The sequence below is a fragment of the Pagrus pagrus genome (assembly GCF_965226575.1).
Source record: "Pagrus pagrus genome assembly, chromosome: 8".
NCBI lineage: Eukaryota > Metazoa > Chordata > Actinopteri > Spariformes > Sparidae > Pagrus > Pagrus pagrus.
The window spans coordinates 18564348-18586325 of record NC_140192.1 but is presented as its reverse complement, the minus strand read 5'-3'; the positions used below and the strand labels follow the sequence as shown (position 1 = coordinate 18586325).

Here is a 21978-nt window from a genome sequence, read left to right as displayed (position 1 = left end):
GCGCGCATGTGTGTAGGCTCTTCATAATCCAGCAGCATGTTTGATCAGTGTGTTTTTACACACAGCCGCTGGTTGTGTCCTCTCCTGTGTCGATGACTGTAGGGGCTTTACATGCTGTGATGAGCTACAGTACAAACGGTTACATGCTCTCTTCATGTCACACCTTTGAAACCATCTCTGGATGTTTGTCCTCTTCTAAAGTTTCTGTTGCACTTGACCAAGCAGACATGTTCAAAAAGTAGTTTTGTTTTCACCCGTTTGTTTGTTGGTAGGTCAGTTTGTCAGCAAGATTACAAAAATGGTTGACATTGTAGTTGACATTGCGTCACATATTTGTTAACAATTTCCTCAGCTTTGGAGGAAAATGCAAGTTCACTTTCAGCACTTTAGCGTCACAAACTTTGAATGAATCTGCTAACAAACCAGGTGTGTATTTAGAGGGCGCAGCCAGTTACAGCAGTATGAAGACAGATATTACAAATTGCTCACTGTCTCCCTTTTGTTGAACTTACGGGTAACGAGCATTGTTCTCACTGACTTTCTTAAAATATATGCTGAAGTCAATTTCATCGCCTCCTCTGTGGGCTCGGCTCTGAAGTTACACTGCTGTTGACTGCGTATGTGTGAGCACAGCCCCGCCCTTGTGCAAACAGGCAGCGGCACAGAGAGCAGAGAGGCACCAGACTGACTGGCTGTTGTTGCATCTATTTCTTCTGTGTGATAGCTTGTTTGGTTTATCCATATCGAGTAAAAAATGTCCAAAGCTTATGATTGTTATCGACATAAATTTCATTGGATCCCCTATTGAGAACGTTTTATCGTCCAGCCTTAACAGCAGTCTTGTGGGTGGTGGTGCGTCAGTCCTGTGGGTGGTGTTACCTTAGTGTGTTAGTGTGTGACGCTCTGCTGCTCCTCGCTGCTCCTCCTTGTTGTGTGAGAAAGCAGCAGCTCTGCCTTCAGACTGGCTGCTGTTGACGCTGAGGTGAATCAGGGTCGGTTATCCAAATATTATCCATTTCTCTGAACGATTATTACCCCTCTGATTTATGGGTCGGGTCGCTGCTCGCTGCTCGCTGAAAGCACAGCTTCAGATGGTGAGGCGGCTCTCGTTGGATGTGCGGAGGCCCAGACTGTTGCTCTTGGGTATGATGCTGGCGGCAACGGTGATGGCAGCAATGGCAGTAGGGTTTATGAGGCTTACTGCTGAAAAATGGACTCCTCAATGACAGGTTGTGTTTGAGAAAAATGAAAGATCTGAAAGACTGAATAGCAGTGTGTCAAAGACAAGATGAATGAGAAGTCGTCCGTCTTAATTTTGCTTTTATTTAACCTTTTTTTTTCATCTCGCATGGCAAGGCGGCCATGAACATACTGTGGTTCCAGATGATTTAACATCCAGAGTGACAAAAGAGAACAGAATCGGACGGATTGGGGAGTGTATGAGCAGAGGTGTTTCTTTTTAAAAAAAATACTTATTAATATATAGTTAGGATTTTTTTTTTTTTCAAATAAGGTTCAATAACTTCCCAAGACAGCTGGCCACTGTAGACTTTATCAAACAAACAGGAGGAAATATTGCAATAGCAGTGCGTTCTGGAAGACCAATGACACAATTTTGAAGTTTTAGCCACCTTTGGGTAGTTTCCAATTCCAGTATTTGTAGATCACAAGGATTCAATATTTATCCATTAGGAGAGTATTTCTGGCAGCATGGAGAAAACATTGAAACAGCATAATAAAGATGGTTTTATTGGGAAATAAGTACAGAGATCTTTTAGCTCACAGCTGCTGCTGATTAGCATTCAGCCTGAAATAAAGCCACCTTTGTTACAGAGTCAGTGATTGTGAGTCAGTTTTTCAGAAGGTGTTCACACTATTCTGTCCACCACCTGCAGAAGGAAGATGGGACACGCTAAGATTAGAAAAAGGAGGAAGAGGTGAAGGAGGAAGGAGTAGGGGAGGAGGGAGTGAGGAGGAGTCATGGTAAGATAAGGAGGAGGAGGAGGAGGCCGATGAAGAGGCAGATAACAATAGAATTAGTGGAGTTTCATTGATTAGCTGTAGAACACAAGTGTGCGAGCATTGATCGGCTCTCAGGAACAGTTTTACAGGATTTGGACTGAAAAGAAGAAGAAGACGATGGTGTGTTTTGTAGAGAAAGAGAAGAAGAAGACTGACAGTCGGGCTTTTTCTGACGCTGATGTTGTGTCTGCAGATACAGCTGATTGATTACTGAACATCTCCTGTTCTGATGAGAGAAACGCTGAAGCTACAACACACAATCCTGCAGTTACAAGTGTGGACTGACTTGAAATTTGGCTGGAGTGGTGTGGTAAGCTTTGACATAGAGTTGATTACTAAGAGCGACCACATTGTTGCAAGAATGTCCCAGATAAACATGATCCTTTACAAAGCATCAATGTCTGTGTATTACTTGTTCTCAGGATGATCTCAAAGTCTCGGGGGAAACATTGAATTTTTTTAAAGTCTTCTCTAAAATCTTCAAATTTGAAAACACTTAATCTTTTCTGCAGATATCACCTGACAGCGCTTTAGTCCAAAATGAAAAAAAAAAAACATCTTGAGAAAACTCAGAACGACCTGCTGAACTCTGCTGATGGAGGATCTGAAATGTTTGGATGTTAAAACGCTTCGAATACACTCCTGTGTGTATCTGTCTGTGTGTGTGCGTCTTTAAGTGAGAGTGTCGTAAGTGTGTCGTAACACCTTCAGACATGATAACTCACAGCTGCATTAGTGGCTTACTGACACACACGCACGTCACACACCCGGTGATAAACACATTTAACACACACACTCATCACACACACATCGTCCTCTGATGGCGAAGCAGCCATTTACATGCCAGTGTTGCCTCAGAGCTGCAGTTAAGTGTTTTTAGCTGATAAGTGAACCGCATTCCTGTCTGGTGACACGCACACACACACACATACACGTGCGCGCACACACACACACACCCACACACATGCATTACACAGGGTATCTCCGTAGTGTCTTCTCGGTCTAGACAAGGAGAAGATTTACTCTGTAATAAGGTCAAAAGGTCAAAACACTGTCAGTAAATTTACGACACACTTTCTGTCCCTCTCTCTCTCTCTTACACACACACACGCATACAGACACACACACTTTCTTCAGCCGTTGGTTGAAGTTGTGCAGATCGCTCACCAACAGCCATCACTCAGAAGACTGTGTTCAGCACAAAACTTCCCATATCAAAACATCTGTGCATTTGCCAAAATGTGTTCCTTTAAATATCAAACACACCACTCTGCAGGCCTGAAACGTGGCTCTGTTTGTCGCTCGTGTCCAGCGTAAGTACAAAGTAAACAGCTAGATGGAAAATGGAACCAGTTTGTTTACTCATATTTTGGTGAAAATAGAATTTGGAACATTTTGAGCCCACAGAGAGGAAGAGAGGATTATTCTGCAAGAGAGACTGAAGACGTTTTTTATTTCCCTGTCATGTCGGTGGATCAAGCAGTAAACCATCTTTTCCTCTTGTATACGTAAAAATATGTTTGTTCGTACAGTTGCTTCTTGTTAAAAGCTTGATGCCAATTTTATTTTATTTCATGTTTGTCCTATTTTTTTGTAGAAATGCTATGAGCAGAGACTGATCAGGGAGAAACATGTCTGAGACAGTTTGGAGGAAAGCTGAAGAGATTAATTTGCATAAAACTTTTATTTTATTTAATCTCTTGTTTGTTTCACATAAGGTTCACATTTACAGTATCTTTAATGTTTTGTAATCCAGAGGAGTCCCATGTTTAGCTGGGTTTGAAGGTTACAGGCAACAAGGATAAGGGCTGTGTGTGCTTTTTTATATTCAATATCACTTTTTAGATGTTTTATACATAATTTATATTATATTTACACATTTGAGTTCCTCTTTGACTCACTAGGACACTTTTCTAAAGATTTCTTTCAGATTTCAGTATAGATGTTAATATGAGAACATCTGTGTTTCGTAGATAGCCTTATTGTGTGTGTGTGTGTATGCGTGTGTGTGTGTGTGTGTGTGTGTGTGTGTGTATGTGTGTGTGGACAGTGACAGAGCTGTAAGCGAAACACTGACAGCCGAGATCAATGACTGAAAGAGTGAGCTGTAATCCACCCTCTTAAAAACACACACAGTCCATCACTGTAGTGTGTGTGTGTGTGTGTGTTAATCCTCTCCTCTTGCCTCCACTCTTCTGGTTCTTGTAAATGTAAAGAGGCAGAGACAGACAGATTAGACTCTCCGTCTTTCTGACGTCTTCCACTTCAGTTTCACTAAAAAGCTCAAAGTAAATAATTTCATTCTGTTATTAAGCGTCTTCTTCATTAGGCCTGTAGTTAATTATAAGAATTAAAATTTTCAGGGCCTTAAAAACACTGAGGCCATGGAGTGATTATAGCGTATTCTCAATAGCTGCAGCGTCCACAGTCTGATTCCAGCTGCATGTCACTTGTTTCCAATTAAAGGGAAAGTTAAGTAGTTTTAAATGTATGTAAGGACATCTTGAATCAGTGTCTTTAATGATCAAATTACTGTCCCTTTATGGTTTCTTAAAATTTAAATAAAAGTCACTTTTCATGATTTATGATGTTCAAAGGACACAATTTGTATTTTTAGAAGCTTTGGATCAGTACATGACCTTAAAATACATTTAAGAGATTTTTGTGTGCAGTTATTAATGTTGGACACACCAGATCATTCTGCAGAGTTTAGCAGAGTTTGTGCACGTTTAAAAGAGAATTGAAAAAGATCCACTCAAAATAAAATGTAGGTTGGTTGAGATTGGATCTGAAACAAGTAATCAATCGACAGAAAACAATTGGCAGATATTCTAAAAATCGTCTTAAAATTTTTTTTAGCAAAAACAGAAGTTTGGTTTAATTTTACATCATTGTAAACTGAATATCACACTGGACTTAAGGAAATTCAGATTTTTCACCACTTTCTTACATTTTTTCCCAACATTTTACATAACAATTAATTCAGAAAATAACTGGCAGATTACTTCATATTTTGATAATCATAAATTGCAGCAGAAGTGAAAAAAACATCGCTGAAGTTCCTTCGAACAAAGCCGCGAGTCCTCAGCTCCTCCGGCAGCAGCAGCAGCTCGTATGATGTGTGGTCTCGGAGTGTGAATATAAAGCAGTGCGGCGCTGAAAGGGTCATCTGTCCCGGACAAACTGAGGGTCAAACAAGGATAATTTATTGCGCTTTAAGAAACCATAGTTGTAACCAAAAAAATCAAGTTTTGTCACGATTGTTGTGCTCAGATGGAAAAATGACAGCCGGAGCTGTGAACTGAAGCTGACAGCCTGGCAGTGTTTGCAACATTTTCTAGCTGTTGAACTAAACAACATGTTATATTTGGCCGTTTGTCTTGGAGATGGAATTTTGTAGCGATGGATTCGATAAACACAGGCAGCCAAAATGTCTTTGACAGAACAGCATCAAGCTAGAAACCAGCTGCTGGTCTGAGAGCCTCCAGTTCACTGCAGCTTCAGAGGTTTTACTGTGGAGTCGCCAGAGGGTCACACACAGGTGGTTCTGTTAATGAACACTTGATACAACAATTTATCAGAGTTAATGCATTCAAAATAATATCACAGGTTATAAGAAAAAAACCTCACTGAATTAAAACCACAAAATCGAGACAACAAACACATTTTAAAAAGATCACTAATTTGTGATTTGATAGTTAAACTAATATGTTTAATATTTGACCATTAAAATACGTATAACACACATATAAATGTTTTAAATTATTTCTAAAAAAGTGATGATTATTCATATTGTTGCTATGGTAATGCTTAATATAACACAAAGAAATTAATTACCAGATGGTTACATATTATGCCAATTTTCAGGTTCATCCTTTAACTTTGGGTCTCCTCTACAAAATGTTTATTAATGTTCAAAAAACACATTATTTAGCTCCTCTATTAACCTTCTGTCTAAATGCTACATTTTAGTGCCTGTCTCTTCAAGGCCCCACATCTGATGAGCACAGTCTGCTCTGAATGGTCAGCTCTTACATGCCTGAGTAGGCCACACCCACCATGTTTGTAACCACGGCTGTGTGTGGGGTCATGGCTGAGGGCGGTGGCTGTATAGTTGTGACATCACAACCTTATAGAAGACCTGACAACTCATTTAAAGGCACAATTTCTGAATGCGGCTATGTGCATTATTCCATTGCTGAGTGTTTTGATACTTTCACAGTATTGAGACCTTTTAAAAGCAGAATTATCTAATGTTGCATTGAATGGGAAAAGTTGATTTTAAAAGAAAATGTAATAATTAATCAATATTGATTGATTGATAGCAAACTTGTCATCCCATCATTGAACTTCATAAAGATTGTCCCGTTTGGTTTTAGGCAGGCTTGGCTAGTTGTATGAATGCGGACACGAAACAACACCTAGAAATTATGTTTAGATACAATTGCATCATGTGTTTTTAATGCCACCTGGGTTATGTTTTTTACGGTTATGTTCGCACGGTCAAAGCTCTTTTGTTAAGATGAGCGAGAGAGGATGGTCTTTGTTAAATATTAAAAAGAATGCTATAAAGCAAGAAACAGGAACTGTTTACTTGATGAGCATTTAGTCGAAACCACAGTCTTCCCCTGATGTTTACCTTAGTGAGTCTGTTGCCAAACCCTGACCAGACAGTCCTGCACTAGGTTGAAGAAAGAAAGAATCTTCAATATCTTCAAAACTTTAGCTGTTGACTGTTTTATGTCTACATTACTGAGTTGACTTACTGCCCTCTAGTGGTCAGAAAATACGAGATATAGCTTTAACTTACCATGATACTGTATATTACCTGCTAGTTTAAAGTTTCTTCAGAAATTACTTTTTGTATGTCGTGTACCTGATCAGACTCCTCATTCACCAGATTGTAGTAGACTGCACATAATACTGACACATTAACATTTCAACTAAGTAACATGTCTACAGCGCTTTAGATTGAAGATATGACTTTAATGCTCTAAAACTAGCAGGCAACTTTTAACAACCGCCCCACAAAAACCTGGCAACCTATTGTTTTTAACTGTGCCAGGCCACCTTTGGGTGCTCCCACTCTGCTTTTTGGAAAAAAAAATAACCCGCCGGCACTTCAGAGTAAAGTGGAGCAGGAAGACGCAGGAGGCTGTTAAACGTACTGTGATTTGTTTAAACAGACGTCAGTGACAAATGGCTGCGAGTAACAAAAGCTTTAAACAACAGCAGAGTTTCATTACAGGCTGCAGGGAACATAACACACCACACACAAAATGTTAGTACTGCTATACTTGAGTGGACCCTCAGTGACATGTTGCATTCCCCCTGAAAGGAATCTACACTTAACTCCAACCTCAGCCCTAAAACCAACACTTTCTTTAAAAACATCCTTAAGAAGATGCTCTGATTAAATGTTCTCACTCTCAAGTTCTCAAATTTGTCCTCACAAAGCTACAAGAGAAACACACACACACACACACACACACACACACATAAATCATTCCTAACGGAGATGGAGGTGAAGGAAAGGACTGCAGACAGAAGAATAGATTAAAGACTTTTTTTTTATTATTGCTTTATTGGTAAAATTACTGTAAACAAAGGGCGGCAAGTTCGACAGAATTAGTCCACACGTGTTTCCAGAGTAAGACCACATTTCCCATCAGCCCTGTGTTCTTCTCTCTCCCTGAAGAGGACAAACATGTATCTGCACCTACTTTGAAAAATATGTAAAAGTGATACGCACAAGATTCAGATAAAGACAAGAAGAGTCAGACAGTGACAGACAGACAGACAGTGACAGACAGACAGACAGACAGTGACAGACATTAAAGTGCTTACTTGCAGAGAATAAAAAATGAGGCTGTTTCCTTTGATTCTCGCAGTCATTTACAGCATTGATTGTTTGTTGGCTGTATGGACAGCAGAGAGGCCGGCTATCGGCTCAGGTCATCACCTTATAAACGCACTCAACGCCTCCTCAATACAGTCACACTGCATCACCACGGATGGATGGAGGGATGGATTAATAATGAACACACAGAGAGGCTGAGGGAGATCGACTCATTTTAACTGCTTATTGTAGCTGTGAATTCTTCTGCTGATTTATTTACTCTGTTTTAATTGTTTTATTTTTGTGTTGATTTTGCACTAGCCATCCATTACATCACAGTTTAATCCACACCACCAGAAGTCAGCCTTACCAGATTTTCTCCAGATAGAGCAAAAGACCTGCTGTTGACTACTGGGACCAAAACAAATTTTAGTGTAACACAATACTGTATTTACTAACTCAAAACAGGTAATTTACTCTTAAAGTAGCTTTTCACATTTTCCTACAAAGAAACAAATGACTGGGGAGTGTTAACAGGCACACAACAAAGATCAATCGTTTAATTCTTAAAGGGGAGTTATGTCAGTCTGACACATTAAAGGACAGGTTCATCCAAAATTGAAAAAGCAGTCATGATTTACATACCCTCATGCCGATGGAAAGTAAGGTGATGTTTTGTATCCACAGAAGATATCAGGAGCTTCACAGCAAAATGGTGTTGCAGCGAACTTTTCCATTGAGATTTAGAGTTTATTGGTCATGAGGAGTACTTCTCAGCCTGTTACAACAGTTGTTTAATGTCTTCTGTGTTGCTGGAGGATCTTTGTCTTGTCAGGTTCAAGAAAGTAAGCTGAGTGATGTCATCAAGTTTATCTCAGTTTGTGATTGGGGATTACAAATTTATGATAGAGTGCCTGGAATGAGTTATTACTAAACAGAGTCTAACAAAAAACTAAAGAGTTGCATTATGGGAAATGTAGGATCCAGTGTTGCTCGGTCCATTTGATGAAAGAAAAATAAGAAAATCATCCACCTGTCAAGTCCTCCAGCTTTATGGAAGTCTAACAGTAAATCAAAGAAATTCCCCTTGAATCTGAGAGGTGCACGTCTATGTGCGATCCCATATGTTTGTTTTTCTAAGCTCTGATTTTTTGGTAGCACTGTTTTAATGCCCTGCAAGAGCAGCAAAAAAAAGCTTCTTCCTTTTTGTGTTCAGGTTATGCTTCATTTTATACACTCTTCCACTGTCGCTCTGAAAACGTATTTTTAGACCTCAGATCTTGTTTTTATGGCTGAGACGCTGGCAGACGGAGCAGCGAGGCTTTTAAGCAGGTGTAAATCAGGTTTGTATAACGTTTAACACCCAGCAGGCGTGTAATAATCACAGCTTCAGCCTGACTGCGGCTAAGAGGCTAATGATTTGTTGCCAAGGCTTCCTTCAAACATTTCAAATCAACTGGAGTTATTTCTTTTCGTTTAAGCAACATGTGCAGGACTTGTAGTCATTTTCTGTTACAAATGTTCATCTTTAGAAAACTTTGACCTCAACCTGTAACATGATCACACAATTATGTGATCGATCTCTTAAAATTTACAGATTTTTGACTTTGCTTTCCCATAAATAAGCCTATAATACCTACAGTTTTACAGTTTATCACTTAAACTAATCCATGGGTATAAATACTCTTGAACAAATTGTCTTTTTACAGAAAGTTGTATATTTTCAGCTCCATGACATAAAAATTATTTTTCTTCTCCATCTTCTCTGAGACTTTTCATTGTTAGTGCTCATTAGCATCCATTTCAAAACATCAGGCTGTTTTAGTATAAGTTCATCTGTTGAAGAAAAACTGTAGTAAATGACCTGTAAGTCTATTTTAATATAAGACAACAATAATAATAATAAAAAATGGAACATTTAAGGACAGTTATATTTACTGACTTGATGTTATGTCGTGAAGGGCCTATCTGTGTCACTGTTACCTTATTTTCTACAGTGCCAGGCTAACCTGATAAATACACTGGTTGAGTCATGGTGCACAGCCCTTGCATTGAGCAGGTGAATCTGACAGGGATTCAATCAACTAGGATTTTTTATTTGTTTATTTATAACTTTACTTTTATATTATGTGTAACGTTAGTCTACTGACTTAAAAATAATGGAGAAGGTTGGCAGAAAGTTGATGATGTTTATTTCTTAAATGTCTTGAGAGATGAAACCTGAGCGGTTTATAGAAGGTTTTTTGTGTTATTGAGTAGAGCTGAAACATTGGTTGATTATTGAATTAGTCTATTGGAAGAAAATGAATTGGCAATTATTTAAATAATCAGTTATGTTTTAGTCATTTTAGTTACTAAGTAAACAATGACGCTTAACCAAATGTAATTAATCGATAATGAAAATATTGTTACAGTATTTGCAGCCTTCACGATCTAAAATTCTGATTTGACTGTGTCTTGTAGATGAAAAAGTATTTAGTAATACATGTGACATGTCAGTGCTAATTAATTATAATGAACAGAGCACTTCTGTCTTTGTACTGCTTTCAGTTCTGACTCTGTATATTTGTGTGTTTCCAGATCTACGATGCAGAGGGAACATTACAGCACTTTATTGATGGTAATGATCCCAGTAAGTCCAGCTGGATGAGGTATATCCGCTGCGCCAGACACTGTGGGGAGCAGAACATGATGGTTGTACAGTACAGGTAAGAGCAAGTCATTCAAAAGTTAAACTAAAAACTATTATAACAGGAGTGTGTAAAAATACATGTACCGTATCAGTAGTACCATGTAATCCTGTAATACTAAAATACCCTGAAAACATGCATATTTCAGCATAGTATGGTCTCACACTCACACTCACAGCTGACTGAAAGGAGGATGAGGCTTTGAGAAATAAAAAAAACAATGGATTAATTGTGTATAGTTTATTTTAATAACTAAGGAAACAAGATGATTCATTTCCAGATGATGAAATGGCGAATAAAAACAAATATATATCTTTCTGTGCAAAAAGATGTTTAAAATTAAATTTAAAGAAACACACAAATGTAAAAGAGAAAAATGTGCATTCCTTGTTAAAGTAAAGAACACCTGATGGATACCTCTATATGCATTAAAATGTTTGTTTCTGATGTGTGCTTTCACAAATATTCATACGTTTAGTTTAGTAAGTGCAGTTAATATGTGCTGTAAGATACATGTTATAATGTAAACAGATAAGTTTATTCAAGTTGTGTTAAAAAATTAGCAACCAAACAGTTTTGCAGCCAAAGAATAGACACATGGTTCGAGCTTAATCAGTTATTTTCAGTCATATATCTCAGATCTCAGATTATATGACAGCTCATCCAAACACATCTGGCTAAAAGCCTGGAACAGTAAAATGATATGATAACACATAGTTTCATCTAATGGACGTCCAACTACAGCCACCAGAGTTCACTCATGTATCTGAGGGTGAGATTTACTGAGACTGTTGCTGCAGATTTACTTAGGTGCAAGAGTGGTGTTGGAAGAGTTTGCCATTTTAGTGTTCGCGAGGTACACCTATCTCCTTACCTCTCCTCATCTCTTTTCTTATTGTATAACAATTTTAAAGGATCTAGGAAATAGCAAGTGGAGATGTGTGTACAGAGATTTTTGATGCATACCGCTCCATGTCAAAGATCTCTGTCAATTAAAGGTATAGTTGGTAATCCTGTTCAGAAACACTTTTTGTTATACTGGGTGAAATGGTCTTCCCATCCTGAGAGTAGTCCATACATAATGTGTTCAGAAAAAGGAACGAAATAAATCAGACCTCTGTGGCAGCTGCAGGCCTGTAAAAACTGACCAATCCCTCCCTCTCGGTCCGAGTTGAAAAAACCAATCAGATGCCTTCATGTCTCGTCCTGCCTGCACCCCCCTCTGGGTGCAGGCAGGACGAAATTGGTTTCAATTTAAGTCATCTGTGGTGTTAATACTAAAATTAAAAACTAAAGTGCATTAAATACTGTGTACCTAAATGCTAGATTATTAAATGTAATTTCATGAAATATAATTAATGATACCTAAATGACTGAGGGTACATACTTATATGAATATGTTTCTATTAGTAAATAAAATAAGCATAATTTAATTATATAAAAGTATCGGCTGCTTTTTGTGTTTCATTTTCAGAATTCAGGCAAATATTTTAAAATAAGAGCAGGTTTCCTGCTGGCTGCTAGATGCCGTGTATTTTTTCTATTCCCTCGTGACATACTGAACATGCTGCACTTACCTGAGGTTGTTGCTGTTGTTCTTTTATTCCAGTTTATTTCCCATTGCAGTTTTCTTTTTGTAGTATGTAATGTGTGTATGAACTACTAGTTTTTTATTATTACATATATTTCATTGCATTTATTTTCTGATTGTCTACGCACCAGGTGAAATTATCGTCGCTTAATCTTTCATCAAAGTTCATCATGGCACCAGATCCGTAGTGAGATTAACTCACCCTAGACATCCTTTTTGTCAGTAGAGTTGACAGGGCCAGCCCAACGTAGGCATGACAACAACAAAACCAGTCAGTACTAGAAGGGCATGCCACAATAAGCAGGTCATGGCCAGCACCCATAATTAATGATTCAAAGACATGATAGGTGATTTATAGTTGTCAGGGTTGGGCATCAGCCAAGTTATATCAGTAGTATCTCAACAACACACATGCGCAAACAACATGCAACACCTAAGCAAAATTACATTTCACTAAAATTGGGAGGTGTCGGTGCATCGCTATGACATCAACAGTTGGATAAGATCGTGGGCTTTGGTATTTTTCTGTCAGAGAACTATAACTTCTGTGAGATATTAGCATGAATCTGACTTCTGATTGTCTGCAGATTTGGAATTTCCCTGAAGACCAAAATAGGCGGCTGAATGCAATTGCTTTCCCATCAAGGCAGATTAAAAGTGAAACTTGTTCAGAGCAGGGTGCAGCCGCAAATAAACATGAACATGAATGAAAACAATGCAACACAAATGACATTTACAAGTTACAGTAAATACATTTGAGCCTCTTCATGGTTTAATTCCTGTAAGGAGTACATGCTTTTTAGTAGGGCTGGGAGAGCAACCTTAAAGTTACTGAAACTGACAGTTTGACTTTATAAACTACCTAATATATGTTAACCCTTTAGGCTTAAATACACAGCTGAAGTATGCTGTGCAGCTTCATTATATCAATTGAGTTGCCATTGTTCCACTAGCAGTTTTAAGTGATGTTATTAACCATGCAAAAAAAAAAATGCAGCTCAGGGTCAGGTGCATATAGAAATAGCTTAGTGATGAAAAAGAGCTCAGTGTGGTTAGTGTGACGAGTTTGCATGACAGGGAGACGAGATGTGGCTGTACCCAGTGACACAGGTATGCTGGATGTTTGAGTGGACTCAAGTTAGCAATCACTTCATGCCCTACAACAACTGCTACCCCTACTACTACTAATAATAGTTACTTTGATTGTTGATAGAAATGTAAAACAGCCTATTTTAATTTCCTTGTTTTAACAAACAAATGCCTGAAGTATTCTTAACTACTGAATATGTTATATATTTCTCAGTCACAATCATGGACGCATGAACTAGGGGTGCTGTATTCATCATTTCTCAGTTTATTACACATACAAGAGGAAAAATGTGAGGACATTTCTTTAATGTTCTTCATTGTATAGAGATTTACATATAGACTTCTAAAATAAAATTTGATAGAAAAAGGTATCTGTCATATCTCTAATGTAGCTACTGTATTTGTTAGACATTGATTAAATGACTAAATATAGTTGATACAATTTAAGTGATTAGTAATAATGATAATAAACTGTAGTTCTATAGCACCTTTCAAACATAAGGTGCATCTCAATAAGCTTGGCGCTACAGATGAACATGAGTTTCATCAGCATAAGAATGTTAATTCACACAATGATCACCAATAATTTAAAAAAATTTAAACATATACATATAAAACCATTAAGGACAGACAGAATACCAAAAAGGCTATCATGTTTTCCTATACATGGTTGTCGAGGCATCTTCTGCCAGTGAGGTACGTGTTGAACCAGTTTAGAGATGTAACTGGACCGGCCAACCAACCAACCCAATTTTTTAAGTCTGTCTAGAGGACACTTGTGATCTACTTTGTCAAATTCAGCAGTTAAGTCAAGAAGTATCAGAATAGATACATTTTTGTTATCTACACTCAACCAAGATCATTTCTTATTTCTACATACACTGTTTTCATACTGTGGCTCCTCCTAAAGCCAGACTGAAATTCATCATGAACTTTATTATCAACTATGAGCTCATGCAACTGTTTTAGTTCTGTCTTTTAAATTATTTTTCTCAGAAGATTTAAAAGATAAACATACAAAGCAGGTTGTATCAAAAATCTACCAGTCTTCAAATGAAAACCTTGCTGTTGTGAGAAAGTATCTCATAAAATGCTACAGGACCTTTCTTCTGTGGCTCTCCTCACATGTTCCTGCATCCAGTCATTTATTTCTTCTTCATGTGCCATCTTAAGTTCATTGATTTCTTTGTTTTGTGTAGAAGGTTTCTGTTTCAGGTCATTCATTTCTTGTTCTTGTTTCATTTTCAGCCTATCATAATCTTTCTGATAGGCTTTGTTCTTGCTCAGTTGTTGTATCATGATGTCTTTGTTTTTTTGTTGCTTTTGCTTCATGACCTCCATTTCCTTGTCATGCTTTTCTACCAGAGCTTCAAGGTCAGTGGTGTATCTCTGTCTGAACTCATTGAATTCTTCAGCTTGTTTTCTGGCATCCTCTTCAGTTTTCTTCCTCATTTCCTCCACTTTCTTCTGAAAAATTTCTTGTAATTCTTTCCATTCTTTTTGCTCCTGCAACCTTCTCATTCGATCTTCTTCTTTTCTCTGTTGTTCATATTCCTCTTTTTCTCGCTCATATTCTTCTCTGAGCTTTTTCAGTCCTGCTGGCTCCTCCTCTTGTCTCTGTTGATCTTCTCGATGTCTTTTCTCCCACCATTCTTTTCGTTTTCTCTCTGCCCTTGTCCTCTTCTCCTGCTCTTTCTCTATGCGGTCCTTCTTTTTCTTGAGTACTTTGTCTGTCTCTGCTCTTTCTTGTTCAATCTTTTGCTTCTTCTCTTGCATTTTTGCTTCATGTTTTCTTTCAAGGTCCCTGCTCTGTTTCTGTATCTTTTCTTCCGTCTCATTCAGTATTCTCTCCATTTCCTTTTGTATCGCTGCCTCCGCCTCTCTTAACATTTCTGAGGTGTAGTAGCCCCCACCATTTTTCCTCACCATTGACTCAATCTTCGTCAACAGCTGGTTGACTTGAGAACGATTCTTCTGATCGTTGTTGTTGAAAACCTGGTATCTTCCTCCGCATTCAGTTGTCAGTTTGTTGATGTAGTCTTCAGTGTCTTCTTCTATGTATTCTTCAATTGTTTGATTTTTAAGATCATCTCCTCTGGTGAAAATAACAATGATGAAGTCTTCTGACTTCTTGCCAAAAAACTTCTTGATAAGTTCCACAGTGAGTATTTCCTCCTGTGTAATGCGGCCGATCTGCAGCACTAATAAGAACACATGGGGTCCAGGAGCCAACATGCTGATGCAATTCACAAGCTCCTGTTGAACTTCATCGGTGGACAAGGTTGTGTCGAACAAGCCGGGGGTGTCAACCACAGCAACAGGCCGGCCATCGATCTCTCCCTTTTTTTTCTGGCAATGCCTGGTCACTGACTTCCTGCAGACTTTAGAATTGAAGCATTTTTCGCCCAAAATGGTGTTTCCGGTTGCACTCTTCCCGCTGCCAGTCTTCCCAATCAGCACCATCCTGAGACATTCTCTACTCTGTACCTGTCTGGGAAGCTCTCTACTCTGCATCATCATGAAAGAGGTATGTCTTGTAACTGTTGGAGGCTTGGGAAACATATCTTTTGTGAAGCTTCTGCATCCCACAGCTCTCATCTTTTCCACAGTATGTAAAACCTCAGAGACTTGCTGCTTGTCCTTGATGTTGAAGACACAATATCGGCCACCATATCTTTGGCAGAGCTTCTGGATGTCTTGGTTGCTTTCTACATAATTAACAACATCTGCAGATTCAGGATCTGACTGCACAGTGAACAGAATCATGGTGAAGTCATTCACTTGTGAGCTGAATGTGTTCTGGATGGTCTCTAACTCTTTCTTGTCCTTATCAGTGGGAGGATCCACAGGTAGGACCAGGATGAAGGCATGGACTCCCTCAGGATCACAGAGGGAGATACTCTTGAGAGATTCCTCCATCACTACCTCCTGAGGTTTCCCATACAAGGCAGGCAGCTCTACAACAAAAACCTTACGTCCACACACCTCTCCCTGATTTTTAACACACACTGATGAGTTGACAGATGTATCAAACTTTCTCTCTCCCAGAATGGCATTAGTTACTGATGTCTTCCCAACCCCAAAGCTCCCACACAACACTAAGTTCAGAGGAGGTTTTGGTTTTGCACATTCAGGTGCTGTCATGGGATCAGCCCCTTTAGTACAGTTTAGATATCCTCCTTTGTTTTCACCTACAATCTTTTCCATCTTTTCTATTAGTGCTTGACGGTTATCATCAGTCAGACCATCTTTTTTATCTAAGTTCATTCTGTGCTGCCTTTGCCTGCAGTCTTGGATGATTTGATCCACTGCAGAATTTTTCCCCTTGTCATTTTGTGTGAGGATGACCATTGAGTACTGAAAAGCATCTTCACCAAACAAGCTCAAGATGACCTTCAGTGTTTGTCTGTTCTCTTCAGTGAAATCAGAGGGCTTCACTAACAGCAGTAGAACATTTGGTCCAGGGTGGCAACTATCAACACACATCTTCATTTCGTGTCTTACTTTTTCCACAGACAGACTAAAGATGTCTGGTGTTTTCACTACTTTTAAGGGCATTTTCTTCCACTCACCACAGGCAACAGATTTCTTGGAATTTTTAAGAAAAGAAACCTCCTTTTTCCCTGTGATGAAGTTACTTAGTGTTGTCTTTTCATTTTGACTCTTTCCAAGCATCACAATCCTGAGTTCAGATACTGTAGACAAACAAAAACAACATCATTATCATTACCAGTTTCAGTTAAGTCTATCTTTTATGTGTTTCTGACATTAAAGCTCCAGTGTGTAGGATTTATAATAATAATAATGATAAGTTTACTTAATATAGCACCTTTCACAGAGCAAGCTCACAAAGTGCTCTGCGCTGGCCAATCAAATACAGTACAAGCAAAAACACATCCCTGGTCAAATTATTTTGTAACATGAAAGGCATATTTTTTTACTGTTCGTGACAAAAGATAAAATTCTTGCTGCCATAAAAACTTTTGAAGTCTTTAACAGGTTTAATAGGTTTATAAACCGATTAAGAGAGAAACTCCTAGAGTTTCTCTCTAGGGAGATCCTAGAGAGAAACTCTAGGATCTCCCTTGAGACTCAAGAGTCCCCTGTGGTTTTAATGCAGGTGTGCGTTTGGTCTGAATACCTGCTAAACTCACCATGTACTGCAGTTGCTGATCTTGCCATATTTTCAGTTTGGTGGAAATGCCTCGAAGTACTGCTGGAGGAACTGTTTTTGTCTGTGGGGTCTAAGGAGAGAAACAGGAGTATAATAACACTGTTATTACATCTCCCTGTCAGTACTGATTAAGTTGCAGGTGGTTGTGAAGTTAATGTGTTACAATGTGGTATCTAATGTGGTACAGTATAGTGTTTTTACAATTACTAAACTGAAGAGTAGCATCAAACATTTTAACTTACATTTCACTTTGTTGCCTTTCTGTCTGTCTATACAAATTAACCTTTAGACCAACATATAAACCGATTAAACCTGTTAAAGATTTTTTTAAGGGTTTTAGTCGCGCTTAATTTTACAGATCTGTAATTTTCATGGCAAGTAGGTTGTAATTACTAAGTAATGTATTTGAAATTTCTCTCAAATTACCCCCAAATTACTACAATACTTATCTCAAAAATGATTGAAAATTACCCCAATATTATTTCATAAAAATATTCTTCAACAAGTAGTTCATAAATAGCTGGTAATTTTTTTAAATACATTTACAGATCTCATCTCATCTCATCTCTCATCTCATGAGATGAGACATTTACAGATGTGTTTATAAAAAATACAGCGCAGTGACAATACAGATATTCTGTACACAAGACGTATATAACAAGGACAGAGTCTCTTTAACTCTCCCTGTCTCTACTACCTTTTATTTAAAGTACAGCCGTACTACAATTTTTTTTTATATAATTGGTCATTTACATGTTATGTGGTTTTATATTTTTAAACAAGGAAGGAAGCCCTGTCATTGCTATTGCTATTTATCATGGTCTGTTTTAATAAAAGTGCTTATGTTTAACAATTATTTTATTGCACACTTTTACAAGCACTTCAGTATTGCATTTCTACGTTAAACAATTGTCAGTGACAGTGTGATACATATATATCACATCCAATATTTAAATGTGTTTTACCCCTGGTTATGGCTCATCAAGTGAAAAAACTGTCGTCATGTAAATATACATTTGTTGCAACAACTCAACTACAGTATGTTGCTAGGTAAATAGAAATACTACTTTTTCTTTCTTTATGCCAGGTGCTCAAGTTAATGGGCTGTATTGTTGTGACTTGGTAAGAGCTTTAATGTAGAAAGTATACCAAAGTATAGTTATTATATTAAATATCATTATATTATTATATATTATATTACTATAAAACATAAACTTAAATGGCTTTATTTTAATATTCATTTCATTCTCAGAATTCAGAAAATCTTAAGTATAGTGTGCGTACATCAGTAACTACAATCTCATCAATTAACCTGATCACCAAGCCTGAACCTATAAAAATGTTAAACACCTGGGGCACCACCTGCCTATTGCCAGTTTTATACAATTTAACAATCTAGTCCTTTAATACTATAAATATAATTCTATTCTATATTTTTAGACATTTCTTGAATTTACTTTGAGTACTCACCAGGTGAAACCCTGCTGTGTCCTTCCTGCTTCCTCAGAGCTCAGAAATGAAAGTACTCTCACTTTTTGTCAGGTTTGGAGGCAGGGCACTGTACTGGTCTGACAACACTGACTGACTGACCCATGACTTTAAGTTCTTCAGACTGAGACCAAGGCGCCAGGCTAACTTTTTTTTTCACCACTGCGTCGATGTGAATGTGAACAGTCCCAAAATCAAAATTATGTGACTGTTATCATCTATAGTCCCTTCCTCCTGGACTTAGCTAAAGTACTTTAGTCTTCAGTATTTACTGTAAATACAGTTTTACTATTTACAGTAAAGCTATTTACTGTAAACTGTAATGGTGCACAGCAGGTAGTACATAAAGAAGATAAACCAGTATGAGGAACTTTGACATGTTCACGGTACATTAGATAAGTCAACTGTGGCAGCAAAATAGTTGTTCTTAAGAACTAACTGCAGCTATAGCACCTTTCACAGACAGAAAAGCACAGTTTTCTAAACTTAAAATATGCACGAGTTAAAGCCTATTCTTTCATTCACTGTAAGAAATAAGATGAAGTTTGCCAAATGTATTTGTCACTATTCATTCCCCTATATGTCATTTGAAATAAATGTAAAATATCTTTTAAAACAATCATCAAATTAGAAAATTACTTTATCATAATACCAATTATGTATACCTTATCAACCCAATGCATTCCAACCCAACAGCTCCTGAGTAAATCCTACATTTATGTACACACTGTGTCTTCACCCCTTATGACTTATGGCCCCTTGCTTAGGTCACACCCATCTTCGAACCCTGGCTTCATTTTGGTCTCATCTGTAGAGTTGCGTGACTGCATCCTGCATGCTAGCGTGGTGACAAAATCAGGCAGAAAATCATGCATCAGCTCTATAAGGAAAAAACTCATGCCAGAATGTAACAACTCAAGCACTTTAATCATACATTTTAGAAATAACCAAGTATGTTTACAAGAAACAATAACATATTTACAGGTTGTTTGAAGGGGAAACATTCTAAATGACTAAGTAAGGCAAATAAACATTCCTTGTAAAACAAAAATAAATGTGACTATATCCTTTATGTATTCATTTATTTGCTTTATCAGGTTTTTGTACACTACATATTTGCTCATATCGCTCAACTGTGTGTTAAAAGTAGACAAGGTAAATGACATTTGAAAGATTTTGTTTGACTTGAGCAAACTGAGTCACTTTAAATGAAATTATATTACACAGATATACTGAAGTTTACAGCTTAGATAAGATAAACTTCATTGATCCCACTGTGGCTGTGTGAGTGATGAGTGAAAATAAAATGTAGATGGCGCTGTGCAGGTGACTGCTAGTTAGTTAGTTGCAGCTCTGATGAACATGCAAAAAGTTCAGTACTTAATTGGCTATTATAATCAATTTCACTCAGGTTATACAAATTACACGATAAATGTATCTGTTCACAGATATTTGCAAAAAACAAATCAAAACAATATTTTACAGTTTTACACCTGAAACTGTACCAAAATGAAAAATCTCATAAAATGCAACAATGTTTTCTTCTGAGGCTTTTGTCACATGTTCCTGTATAAGAAATGATATGGTAAAACGCGCTCACCACATAGAAAAATGTAGCTGTTCACAGACAATACACATTATCTTGTTATTATTTTTGTTTGACATTGGTTAGATAAAGAAATGGGTGCTGAACTCGATAAAGGCCGACTATACATGCCAAAACAAGAAAAATACAACAACAAAACAAATAAAATCACTTTTAATATTTCACAGTTTTACAGCTGAAGCTGTACCATAAGTGAAATATCTCAGAGAATGCGACAAGGCTTGCCTTTTGTGGCTTTCCTCACATGTTCCTCTACCCAGTGGTCTATTTCCTCCTCATGTTTTTTCTTCAGTTCATTCATGTCTTTGCTCAGATTTACTCTGTTGTCAAAATGTTTCAATTTCAGCTCATTAACTTCTTGTTCTTGTCTTTTCTTCAATGTATCAAAGTCTTTCTGGTACACCACTTTGTATCCGCACAGCCTTTCTATCACCTGTTCCTTTTGTATTTGTGCCCCTTGCTTTAGAGTCTCTATTTCATTTTCATACTTTTCCATCTCAGCTGAAACATCGTTGATATACATGTGTCTGAACTCAGAACATTCCTCAGCTTGCTTTCTGGCCTCTTCTTCATGTTTCCTCCTCAATTCCTCCAGGTTCCTTTTGTAGCTTTCTTTTACTTCTTTCAATTCTCTTTCCTCCTGCTCTCTTCTGAGTCTAGCGTCTTCTTTTCTTTTGTATTCGTATATTTCCAGTTCCTGGTCACAAGCTTCTCTGAGCTTTTTCAGTCTTGTTTGCTCCTCCTCTCGTCTCTGTTCCTCTTGTTGATATTGTTTTTCCCACCATTCCCTTCTTTCCTGCTCCCAAGCCTCTCGTTCTCTTTTCATGTTTTCTCTACTCTTCATTAATATCTTGTTAGTAGCTGCCTTTTTGTCTCTTCCATGTTTTAGTTCTTTGTCCAGAGATTCGAGTTTGTGCTCCCACTCTTGTCGTTGGATTTCTCCTGCCTTTTCTTCTTCCTTTCCTCCTGTTGTCTGTTTTCTGTTTCTCTCTTGCTTATTTCCTGCTCCTTCTCTATGCGTGCCTCCTTTTCTTTAACTTGTTTGTCTTTCTCATCTCCATCAAATTTAGTTATGAGTTCTGCTATTTTATCTTTCCGCTCTTGCATTTCTTTTTGATGTTTTTGTTCAAGGTCCCGTTGCTCCCTCAGTATCTTTGGTTCCTTCTCCTTCATGATCTCCTTTGTTTGTTTTTGTATTTCTGCCTCCGCCTCTCTGAACATTTCTGAGGTGTAGTAGCCCCCACCATTTTTCCTCACCATTGACTCAATCTTTGTCAACAGCTGGCTGACTTGAGAATGATTCTCCTGATCGTTGTTATTGAAGACCTGGTATCTACCTCCACATTCAGTTGTCAGCTTTTGGACAAAGCCCTCAGAGTCTTCCTCTATGTAACTCTGTATTGTTTGGGTTTTAAGATCATCTCCTCTGGTGAAAATGACAATGATGAAGTCTTCTGACTTCTTTCCAAAAAACTCCTT

The 21978-nt window shown here is 37.8% G+C and overlaps 2 protein-coding genes across 3 annotated transcripts in view; one reads left to right on the top strand and one right to left on the bottom strand.

Annotated features, from left to right (window-relative positions):
* prdm6 (PR domain containing 6) overlaps positions 1-21978 on the top strand; it is a 74679-nt gene that overhangs the window by 18671 nt on the left and 34030 nt on the right. For both annotated transcript variants that reach the window (XM_084359480.1, XM_084359481.1), the window contains exon 5: positions 10442-10569. In XM_084359480.1, coding sequence (XP_084215606.1) covers positions 10442-10569 — 128 coding nt within the window. The remainder of the gene's footprint in view (positions 1-10441; positions 10570-21978) is intronic.
* Positions 14315-16789, bottom strand: LOC311261853 (GTPase IMAP family member 8-like; the record flags this gene model as incomplete). Its single annotated transcript, XM_084360866.1, has 1 exon — positions 14315-16789. One exon carries the CDS (start codon positions 16787-16789, stop codon positions 14315-14317), a length of 2475 nt encoding a protein of 824 aa, XP_084216992.1.